This window comes from Apis cerana, linkage group LG5, assembly GCF_029169275.1.
Source record: "Apis cerana isolate GH-2021 linkage group LG5, AcerK_1.0, whole genome shotgun sequence".
NCBI classification, from domain to species: Eukaryota; Metazoa; Arthropoda; class Insecta; order Hymenoptera; family Apidae; genus Apis; species Apis cerana.
This window is the reverse complement of record NC_083856.1, coordinates 11239526-11251605: the sequence shown is the minus strand read 5'-3', so window position 1 is coordinate 11251605 and position 12080 is coordinate 11239526. Positions and strand designations below refer to the sequence as shown.

The window sequence follows — 12080 nt, the reverse complement described above, 5'->3', positions numbered from 1 at the left end:
CTTCCCGATTTCTCGCCCCTTATGTAATATCACCCGTATATCACCGGCGCCGTTTTATCACCTCAACCTGGCCGGCTTTTCCAACGAAAATATGCATCCGGAACCGGCGGCGTATTATTCCGCGAGAGATATGTAAATCCGTGATATAATACGCGCCGAGTCTATCCACGTTCGAGTCGAATCGAGTGCCCGATATATATATATCCCATCCCGACCATTTATTTCCGATAAACGCTACTTTCGCGCGAGCCGTGCAGGATATGGATATGGAGGTCGACTCCTGTTAAAGAGATCGAGGAAACGCCGACCAGAACCCTTATTTATCATCCCAGCCGATACCTGTACACCGAGTTTAAATTCCGGAGCGATCGATCGCGAGAGGGAGGGAGAGAGAGAGAGAGGTGGTCTTTTCTACGTATGAATCTATCGGGTAGGATCGTTGTGTTTTCTTCCTTCCTCCCTTTCTTTTTTTTTTTTACTCGATACTCGAACCGCTTTGATCCGTTCTTCCTATCTGTCGTTCTATAATTGATATTTATCGATCTAGCAGGATGGTATACAACCGGGGGCCGGATATTGAAGCTCCGGCCAAGTCCGCCAGTTTTTGTCTCAAGTACCGCGTCCAAAACTCCTCGGGTATCGGTTAATTTAAAAGTTCCCGGGGAAAACTCATCTCGGTAGCTTTAGTAGCTTCGTGCCCCCTCCCTCTCTCTCTCTCGCCACGAGTAGAGAATCACACTTTCGAGTCGCCGCCACGATCTTTCTCTCCGTTTCTCTCCCCCTCTGTTTCCTGATAACTTGTTTTTTCCAGGTAAGCCGGAGCCTGTGGTGCGGTGGTTGGTGAACGGTCGAGTGAAGGACGAGGAGTACGAGAAGAACGCCGGGGACGTGATAGAGAACAGGTACTTTGGTTTTAATCGGGATGACGGCGACGACGATGATCGTGTTCCTTTTCGGCAGACTTACCCTGCAGTCCATCACGCGATCGCATCTAGGGGCGAATTACACGTGCCAGGCGAGGAACACGGACCTGATCGAGCCGAGGGAGGCCTCCGTTTCCCTGGATCTTAACCGTGAGTGACAATTGTTCCGTGAGAATGTTTCGCGAAACGAGTTCTTATCGCGTGGCCAGCGAATCGGAGAAGAGCCTATCTTGTCCCGCATCACCGATAACATCTACCAGGCAAAAGTGGGCCAACATCCTTTGCTCCCTCGCCGCTGCGAATCGCCTTCAAGGGAAGATAAGGCGAGATAAGACGAGAAATATATTAAATCCTGCCTCGAGCCCCTCCCTCTCTCTCTCTCGCCAAAGAAGGCAAAGAAGCACGAACGAGGAAGCTTTCTCGAAATTAGAATTCTTCGTTAACTCGCCGATAACCCGGCGAAATACTAATTCCGAGAGTAAACTGAAAAATTCATAGATCAATTATCCGCGGTATGGTTATGCCAGCCATAGGAGGAAACTGTGGAAAACGAGGAGGAGGGAAATTTCGCTCTATCGTCTCGTCGAATAAACGGGCGAGCGAGACGTTGCGAAATATTTATACGGTTCCCGTGGAAAGAGATATCGGGGGAAAGGAAAGGAAAAGCGACGGCGACAATCGTCGATTGACGATAGGTAGCGAACGATCGATGGTTCCGAAAGTCAGGAAATTTTCGGCGAAGCGGATGACGAAATTGAAGACCCGTTATTGGCGAACGAGAACACCCATCATAGCGGCGAATGAAAAAAGGGAGGAAAAAATTTCTGCGCTTCGTGCGCAGAGATAACGAAACGAACGATGAACGGGAGGGAAAAGGAAGGGGAGAGGGAGATTGATCGATGCTCGCTCTTTGATTTTCGCGACCTGCACCAAGTGACCATGCACGAGCGTGTATTCATCTCATGGCTGGTGGAACAAAAAACGAAAGAGAGATTAAAAAACCCCTGAACGGTGACGAGGCGGGCCGTTGTTGGGGAAAGGGGGGGAGGATGGACGAGATTGCGGATAATCGAAAAGGCCGGTGATTCCGGAAATCTGGCAAATCAAATATTTGCGTGAACGCGCGATCCGTCCCGATGTGTCGTTCGTTTAAAAATTTGTAATACAATGCTGCCACGCGCTAGAGTCCTCCCCTCCCCCGTTCGAGGGCATCGTTCTCCCGATGATTATACGCGTCGAAACGAAACGAAACGAAACGAGAGAGGGAGAGAAATAGGTGGGGAAAAAGGAAGGGAGAAATTTCGAAAACTCGTTCGACCGCCCCCGATTAGATTCGAGAAGTGACGAAACGATGCGCCCAACGCCACCGATCTGTCCTCGTAGTTTTCATATTTCACGCACGAACGGATCGTATCTGGCCCCCTGTATTGGGCCAATTGGATAGTCGGATTTATCGTCCGTCAAAGCGATCGTCGCCCGGAACAGTATCGTTCCGCGCGTTTACACACGCGTTGAAAAATCAATGTTTACCCCCTCGTGTAACGATCGTTATCAATGGCGAAAAGAAATTGGCGAATGATTTGCGAAAAATCTCTCTCCCTCTCCGTTCCTCCATTTCGATCCATTCGAGGAAGAGAGGGAAGAAATAGGAAGAAGAGGAATCGGATTCTGGCGCACAGTCGATCGACGACCCGTCCAAATTTTACGACCGGTGCAAAACCAATGTTGCACAATTTGCATCTGGCTCGCGTATCCCCTCGTTTGTCCCCCTTAATTATCGGCTCGCTTTAATTATCGCGCCCGACTAGCGCGGTTGGGCAGAGAAAAGAGAGGAGTTTCGATCGATGGACGAAACGATGATCGGCCGATCCGTTGATTTGCAGTGAAACCGTTGACGACGACCATAAGGAGGCCGGGGAGGAAGCAAGTGGGGAACGAGTCCCTGCTCGCCGGGAAACGGTACGAGGTCGAGTGCGAGACGACGGGCTCGAGGCCACCTGCGGTGATAACCTGGTACAAGGGGCGGAGAAGACAGCTGAAACACACCAAGGTGAGAGAGCGTTCCTTCCTTCTTCCGTCTCCTTCCCTCCACAGATCGAGATTACTCGTTTCGATCGAAAATATTCGCCCAACTAGGAACAATTATTCCAATTAGCGGCGTCGAAATTTGTCGCGCGGGGCAGGACAAAAGGTAAGCGCGTTTAATTAACAGCTAAGCTGCTTATTATACACACCCCCCACGCCTCGTTAATTAATCTGGCCCGTTTCTCTGGACCCACGCACGTCCCGTCCCAACTTTGAATCGCAACGATCGAAGACAACCTCGTCGTCTCTCCCTTTGCCTCGAAAAACCGCAAGACGCCGATTTTATCGCGCGATTTCCACGCGGTGGTAATTGGAAAGCGACCGCCCGTTAACGAGCCCTTCCTCGGGCTTAACGAGGGAATCGCGAGAATTCGGCCGGCCCTCGATTTCCCTCCTATCCTTTCAGGAGACAGGTACACGATGGAAGAGGGAAAGAAGGAGGGGGGCGCGGTTGAAAAGGTCGAAACGCTTCGGGGTTACCGATAACTATACCCCTCGGCGGCGAATCTTTTCCTTCCAAGAGATTCTCGATACGGAAACAGAGTCAAAGCGACGGGACGGAGACATGGTGGAACTGGTGGAGGGGCGATGGAAGGAGGAGGGAAATCTGCGGTTGCGCCGCTTCCTCTCTCTCTCTCTCTGTCTCTTTCCCTCTCTGTCTACGCTCGAACGGATTGGATTCGTGCAAGTCGGAGTTGTGCGAGGTTCGGAAGAGGGTTCGAACGACGAGGGTTGAAAGGTACGATCAGAGGGCAGCGCTCGAGAGGGGCGCTCGATTGAATTAACCGACCTACACCTGTCGACTCCAGATATTTTCATCGGCGGTATGCTAATTGCCCATTACGATTTAACCGAATCGCCGTCGCTTCGAAAAGCAAATAGTTTCTCGCTCGTCCTTTTTCGTCCCGTTGCGTGGGGAGATCTTGAGAAAGAAGGGAATCGTTACGCTCGAGAGCGATAAAAGTGAGAGCAATTCCTCGTTTTTAACTCGTTGGAGAAAAAAAAAGAAATTTAAATAGTTTACAATCGATTCGATCAGCGAGGAAATAAAAAAAAATCGTTGTGAAACCGTCGCCGATCACCGATTTTTCGTTTCGTCGAATATTTATTTTTATTCCATTGGAACGATGGATCAAACGAAAAAATGAATAGGGGGAGAAAAAAACACGACAAATGAATTAAATTATCTCCGTGAAATTGACATTACGTTATTATTAACGATATCAAACAGTCAGCTCGAGATCCAATTAATCGAGACTATCGAAATCGAGGTAAATGGAATAAAATAAACGTAGAGATATCGGGGATAATAGATTCGCGACTTTCGAGAGAATTATTATCAATTTTAAGGTTTTCATTTTTATTCCCTCCGAATCGAAGAACAAACGAAGCGGTAATCAAATGCGGATTATATTTGTACGGTTTAAATTTCATTCAATTTTTACCGTATCCCACGCCACGCTCCCGGTAACACACGTAGCTGCGAATACATTTACGCGTTCATACGATATTTAAATAACAACCAGCCCGCGAACACAGCATCAAAATACATAATTTATATTTTAAATATTACTCGTGTAATATCATATCCTGTTAAAATAGAGGCGAGCTAAAAATCCAAATTTAAGGCGGGCCCGGTGATACGTTCGCTGCAACGTGATAAAAATTCTAAATGCAAAGCGATACGAAAGAGAAGGGTTTATAATTTTAAACGGGGGGGAAAAAAAGGAATATTTTTTTCAAAGTCCCAACTTTTCTCTTTCCTTTTCATCGTCTCTCGTTAAAACCACCCGGAATTATACCCGAATCGGAATCTCGGCCGAATTTCACCCTATTTTAACCATAAATCCGTCCACCGGATTAACTCTCTCTCGCCCACCCGACTCGCGTTATTCGACGTTTCCAATAACGTCGCGTCCCCATTGGCTACGAGCCTGCCAAGATATATCCCGCGTATACACGTGTATATATATATATATCGAGACAAGGGCGCGCCATTACGTAGCGCGGGGGAGGAAACACGCGTCTGGATCGTTAGAAGAATCGAAGGCGGGGATTTTAAGGGAATTCTTCTCGAGGAGGAGCATTATTTCTGCTGCTGTTGGAAAAGAAGGGAGTTCGCTCCGTTCGAAGAGCCATAACTGGAGAGGAGTTTCAAGCATTCGACGATAATGTATGCTGGGATAGCGCCGTGTAATCCGCGGGATACTCGCGGAGAAAGAGAGAGAGATGTACGTCTCTGTTGATGGAAGAGGAGATGGATTTCGTCCGTTACGTGATATCACGCGCGAGACGAACGAGCACCGTTACTTTTCGTACCGTCTCGGAGTTAATCCGTCGCGAGAATGACGGATATCCGCGTCATTCGGGACGGGGAGGCATTATCGATGATCCGGAATCGCAGATGCAAACCGGTCGGCCGGCGTGACGAGGCGCACGTGCGCGGGCCTTGTCTCTTAGCGCTGCCCTAATTAATTTCGCGTCGTTCATTAACGAGGACCCGGCCGCAACGCTTAACGACGCGTCCCTCCTCGCACCTGCTCCTCCAACATCCCTCTCCCTCTCTCGCTTCCACGACCCCTTTCGCCAAGAGCTCTGATTAACAGAGTAAACGACAGTCACCGATGGGGACTCGGTGAATTCTAATTGCGGGGAGGGCTGGCAACTTTTATGGGGGCGAAATTAAAATTCTTCGACGGGCCCCCGTGGATACGTGCGAAGATTGGCCGATGAGACGCGCCGATCGAATATTCCGGGGAACGCGGGGAATTTTAATGAATCCCTCGCGAAAATCTAAGTTAGTTGACTCGCGCATATCCACCACCCCCTTTCCACGCGCCGCTCGGACGGGAGCTTAGCCGATTCTTAAAGCCGGACGATTCGGAGATCTCATCGTAGGGAGCGTTATAGGCCGTTAAAGAGGGCGAGTTGGACGATAAGGGGGATCTGTTTAAAATTCTCGCCCTCTCTGAGCGGCGGATAATAAAATATAGCCTCGTAACGTTGGGAGAGAGGAAGGGGGATATTAACGTTTAAGCAGATCCTATAAGCGGCGGGACACGTAGACCGCTTCCATCGCGTTACCATCCTGATTATCCCATAGTCGTTCGGCCTGTCTTTACCACGCGTGTTACGGAGAAGGGGAACCGTCTCGTTAGCGGTTCGTAGCCAAAGCACCGTGGAAACTGCACCGTGCGTCATCTTTATTTCTTCGTTCCCTCGAAACGCCGCGCTTCCAGACCTTTATAAATATTTCTAAATGAAATTCCGCGCCGCCTTCCTCCCCAACGCCTGGGAAATTAGACGGGGGAGCAGCGGGGGCGGTTGGGAAATCGTTATCGCCGCGACGAGAGAATCGGGAAAGCGACTTCCCGGTCGACGCGCTTTCGAACAAAATTCTCGGCCAAAGTGGCTGCTGGGATGTGGGCAAGGTGGAGAGAAAAACGCGGGAAGAGAGAGGCAGAATGTCTGGCGCGAGGAGCTGGCTGTGAAATTTACGCTCGGTGGAGTCCGGCGGAGCGGAGCTCTTTAGAAAGGATTCCACGGGCGGGCAGGACTTTGGCGGGGGTCCTTTCGAGTCCGGGGCTAACAGGGATGAATTTCCAGCAGATGTTGCCACCCGGTTGCTTACGGTCCGCCTCTCGACCTTAATATAACCAAAATTAACCATACCGAGTTACCGGGTCCAAGTTTTTCCCTTTTTTCCCTCCGCCCTCGTCCCTCGCCACCTCGCGCCACCGTGGAATTGAGAGGAGCGAACGAGTCGCTCCCAAACGAGATCCCCGCGATACGTCGTTATTTCCCGAAATCAACCTCGCCTCGGAAAAAGGTGGAAGAGAAATATTCCGTGAAACGAGACGACGAACGTTCCCTTCTTTCTTCCTTCCTTTCTTTCTTTCTTTCTTGCAAAGAATATTCGAAGAATAATTTCTAGATAGAAGGGAGATGAGATTGTCCGCGCGTTCAAAAGCCGCGACTGCTAGTAAACGCGGATGTATCGCACGCAGGAGGAGAGATGGGAGAATCGGACGGTGAGCATGGTAGAGTTCGAGCCAGGCGTGGAGGATCACGGGAAATTGATCACCTGCAGGGCGGAAAATCCAAACGTGACGGGGCTGTTCCTGGAGGAGACCTGGAAAATCGACGTCGTATGTAAGTACACGATAAATATACCTTCCGTTGCTCTCTTCGCGGGTGTACCTCCCCTCCGCCGCCATCCTTTTTTTACGAGCGTACGTGACGTTAAATGCATATTCGATGATATTCCAAACATCGCCGAGTTGTTCCACCCTCCCCCCCCACGCGTCTTAATGTATGCATACGCGTCGCTCGAACGCCGTAAAAAAAAAGTAAAGCCTCGCCACCCTCTCCCCTCCCCAGGATTCGCTTCTCCCGTCCCGCATTCTCGCGAAATCGACCGATTTACGACCGATTTTTTTTTCTCCCTTTTACGTTGAACGCGCCCTTGTTTTCTTTACAGCCGCAATAAAACAGCCTACGCTAGATTTCCAGTCGAATTACACCCGAAATTCCGATCTTCTCCCTATCGAGATCGTAAAAAACGAGGAAGAAAGAGAAGGAGGAGAATATATATATATATATATGTGTATATGTATAAGGAATAAGGAGAAAGGGGGGAGGGTAGATCGTTCAGATCCACGTTTTTATTTTCTTTTTCTCCTCTTTCTCCTCATCTCGATGTCCATTCTCTCGCCACCCCCCGTGGGCTGGAATTAAAAATTTTCCATTTTCTTTCTTCGCGGCCAATTTTCATTTTCACGAAGGAAATATCATTTCTTCGAACTCATCCAGCGTTACGTGCGATCGAACGGTAGAAATTTCGATTCGCGAGTTTCGCGAGATCTTGTTAAGATCTTTTCAACGCCCGATCGAAACTCGGCCTCGAGGGAATAGCTCGAGTTCGAGCCGAGGGACGCAACTTTGCGCGATTAATTATTTGAAAAGTTTCCTTAAAGGAGAGATAAGCTCGATGAATTGGTCTCATCACTCCCCTCCCCCGTTGTTCCTCCGTCCGTCGAACGTTGTTAAAACGCTGGTAGAAAGCAGGGGAGGGGCGTGAAGGATCGAGGTGTGAAGGGAAAAGGGAAGAAGAGAGAGAGAGAGAGGAACATGGGTGGAAAGGGTCGGAGGAAAAAGCGCGAGAGAAATAACGTCACGTCGTGTATCCAATTACGTTGACCGTAGCGGCAGAATCGTTGAAATTACGCATTAGCCTCGGCGGCAACCGCTTTCGTTCCGCGGCTTTTTCGTTCCCTCTCGATCCGCGGGAGAAAGAGGGAAGAGAATGAAAGGGGAGGGCGGAATTGGGTGGAATTTATCCTGAGAGGGGTAGCGGGTTAAAAAGTGGCGACCGAGTTGTTGTCCCCCGCAAAAGAAGGGGTTAGGCGATCGAGCTAATTAATACTGCTCTCGAAGGGAGGGGAGGGGAGAATTTATCGTGGCGCGCGAACGAGGAATAAACTCGTCGACGGGGAAGAGGGGGTGGAGGGTGGACGAGAAACCGAGATGATTAAACTAAGGAAGAAAACGAGAACACGGCGAACGAGGGATACGAAGGGGGAGGGAGAAAAGAGAACGGTGGAATTTTTCCAGCAAGTTGCAACAGCCCGAAAAATCTTCGAGAGAAACTCTTCGTCAAAGTTGAGGACAATCGTAAACGAATTGCGTTTCCTTCTTCCTTTCCCCCCTCTCCCTTCTTTTCAATTCACTTTGCCAATTAAAAAGAAGTGCGGATCGAAATGACCACTGATCGAGACGAGACGTCATCGAGGAGAAGGGTTGATTCGACTCCCCTCCTCTAGTTCCCCCTAGGAGAGTTTAAAAAAGGCTGACGTTTAATTTACAGATCCCCCGATTGTCTCGTTGAACCTTGGATCGACGCTAAGTCCCGAGGACATCAAGGAAGGCGACGACGTCTACTTCGAGTGTCACATCAGGGCTAATCCTGCCTGGTCCAAGCTGACGTGGATACACGACGTACGTATTATGCATCGATCCACCTCTTTCCACGATTGACGTTCGTATATTCCTATTAAAAGCAACGAGTTAGCCGCATCTCGTAAACTAGCGTCTCCTGAGCACAAAAATTCCCCTGTACTTGGAGCGCAATGGTGGACGGACTCGCGGTGGACAAAAAGGCAGAAGAGAGAGAGAGCAACCGTGCGTTGTTTAAATTTACAAGAAGGGGGGGAGTTACGGGTAATTTACGCGACAGCGTCGGCGACGAGCGGGGAAAGGAGCGACGCAGGCGCGGCGAGACTCATCCCGTGTAATGGCTCGTATATTTTACAAGGAAGAAACTTTGAACCCTTTATTTGCATAATATATGAGACGGTTCGACAGGGTCGATCTAGGAACGGCCGTTAGAACGCGATGACTCGCGGGCCCCGCGCGGAAACGCAGCCGCGTCGAAAGCCGATCATCTCGCGGATTTATGGGGAGAAGCGATAAAAGACCTTTCGACCCTCTCCATTTTCCACCCTCTCTTCGAAGTCATTACACCGGCCAAATTTGTTAGCCCGAATTTATAAGCGGGGCAAAGCCTGGTCGTTTCTCTTCTCGTTTTATTAACGCGTATGCGGATGAGGGACGATATTTGATCTTTTCGCGAGGAAGGAATTTTTCTTTCCTCTTTTTCATTAAGCCTTTTTCTTTCAATGATCCCGAGCAAGGATTGGAGGAAAAACCAAGGCTTGCGGTTGTGGAAATATAAATAGAAAACTGGGATTGAGAGACGATATACCTGAAAAGCACGGTTCGAGCGTTTTACGCATCCCATTCGTCCAGTATCCAAAGTCGTTCACCTTTCGACTCTATATAACAAAGTCTCTGTTCGATAATCGTAAAAAAAGATCAAGTGGAGGAGGAGAATTTTACGCGATCCGATCGCGAAACCGGAGAAACTTTGCTAGGGATTCGGTTTCGATTTCGCTGGGGGAGAATCTGTTTAATCTGTTTTCGAACTTTGACGTTGCAACGCAGCGTGTCGAAGGGGAGTGAAACCCGAAAAAAGTCGCGACGTCTCATTCGATGGAATGATACGACTCCACTTGTACACTTTCTCCTCCTCGTTCGATCGGAGGGACTCGAGGATAGACGCGGTTGAGGAATAAAAATATGTGAATCGCTTCTCCCTCTCGATCATTATACAACTCGGATGAAGAGAATAACAGGAATAAACGGGGGATCGGATAGGAGCGGCAAGATTAAACTATTTCTCTCCTTTTTTCCGATCGAAGGAATGTTTGCCTAGGAATTAGAGGAGGCCATCGACACGTTCCATCCCCCGATCAATCCCGAGGTAGCAATCGAGCCAGGATTCCGAATTGTCGGTCTTAAAAAAACGCTTCGAGGCATCGTAACCTCTCGAACGACGATCGTAAAGACGGAGGAGGAGGAGGAGGAGGAGGAGGAAGAAAGGAGGGGGAAAAAGAATTGGAATATCGGTGGGAAGGAGAGGAATAAAGGAAGAGGAGGATGGGTGGAGAAGATAATGGGGTACAGTGATTAGACTGGCTATACCATTCACCGGGACAATAGAGAGGTTCTGTAGCTAAGTATCGACGAGCCAATCGGCCCCATCGTGGGGAGAGAGGGGGCGGTGAAAGATTTCCCCGACTCTTCGTCTTTCCCGGCAAAGTGGATTGACCGCCTAGACAACCGGAAGAACCCTATTAATGTCCTCCTCTCCTTCCACCTAAATATAATAGGAGGGGAGAGAGATCAAATACTTTTTTTCTTTCTTTTCGCGAGTCGCACCAAATTTCTTCGACTCGATACGAAACGGAGGATCGTTACGAGATTGTCATTCGATTTTCAATACGGGCGTTATTCGATCGAGGTGTCCTCGCGATGAATTAGGAGTCGGATCAATTTCAACCCGTCGCGTCGTTCGATCCCTTCGAAATCGAAGCCTTTCCCGAGCAACAAGTTTTCCCTTCTTCTCTCCTTCCTTTCTTCCCCCGCCGACGAACGAAAAGCGCGAAAACTCGGGAGAAGCTCGAGAGGAAACTCTGCAGGAGACATCGAACAATCGGCGCAAATTACACAAAATTTCCGGGGCAACTCTTGGCCGATTCTCGGCCGAGGAAAGAGGAGGAGGAGGAGGAAGAATCGAGAACGTAATCAAAGATAACGAGGCAAGTTTTCCGTGTTAGGGTTTAGGTCCTCGTTTCTTCTCGTCGAAAATGCCTCGAATACTACCAGGGAAATGGGGGAAGGAGAGGAGAGGAGGGCAAAGAAAGCCGGCCAAGCTCGAGCAGGCGAAGCTGAAAGCATCGCCCCCCTTCCGCATTCCAGCCCGCAATGCATCATTCCCGCAAATGTGCCGCCCATCAACCGCCCTTGGATGCGTCCAACTCGGATCTACGTCGATTCCATCGCGAAACCGGGGGGGGGAGGGGATTCGTTCATCGATCATCGGCGCGTATCGATTCCGGGGAGGGGAGAAAATCCGTGGAAAAAGAAGTCGAACGTGACTCCGAGCCCACCCTCCCCTTGCATTCCTCTCGATCGTGGGAAAAAACGAGTGACGGAATCGAGAACATCGGCTCGGAATACCAATTCCGAGAGAGGCTAATGAAGCTTCCTGGCTGGCCAGATCTTCTCCGCCGTTGATAAATCGGTAATTTATCAAGCGGAAGAGGTAAAGACGACGAGGCTTTTTCGGAAATCGGAAGAAAATTTGGAAATCGAAAAACGCGGAATGAGATGTATTTTTATCGGGGAGAGGGGGGGCACGGAGGAAGGATAAATTTCATTTTATCGGCGAGGCGAGCGGCACGTCTGCGACACATCCTGGCGGTATAAAGCGCGGGAGAAAAAGGAGGAATTAGAAGGAGAGAAAAGAGGGAGGGCCGCGCGTGTGCCGATCTATTCGCACCAACCTGCCTCCGCTCTTTAAACCTTCGTCGTTCAATGCTCCCGGCTTCTTCTTCCGTGCCGCGTCTCGAGTATGCTCGGCGGTTCTTTCGCATTAGTACGTGTGCACGGGCCGATTCCGTGGAAATACAACTATACGTACCCTCCTCCCTTTCCGCCACGATTCACGTT

General features: G+C 49.7%; 1 protein-coding gene across 8 annotated transcripts in view; it reads left to right on the top strand.

Moving 5' to 3' along the window:
* Nucleotides 1-12080, top strand: part of LOC107997785 (nephrin) — a 153360-nt gene that overhangs the window by 111761 nt on the left and 29519 nt on the right. For 7 of the 8 annotated variants that reach the window (XM_062075261.1, XM_062075259.1, XM_062075263.1 and 4 more), the window contains 5 exons: nt 812-902; nt 961-1073; nt 2807-2973; nt 7016-7160; nt 8875-9005. In XM_062075261.1, coding sequence (XP_061931245.1) covers nt 812-902; nt 961-1073; nt 2807-2973; nt 7016-7160; nt 8875-9005 — 647 coding nt within the window. The remainder of the gene's footprint in view (nt 1-811; nt 903-960; nt 1074-2806; nt 2974-7015; nt 7161-8874; nt 9006-12080) is intronic. The other variant, XM_062075265.1, reaches the window with a different exon arrangement.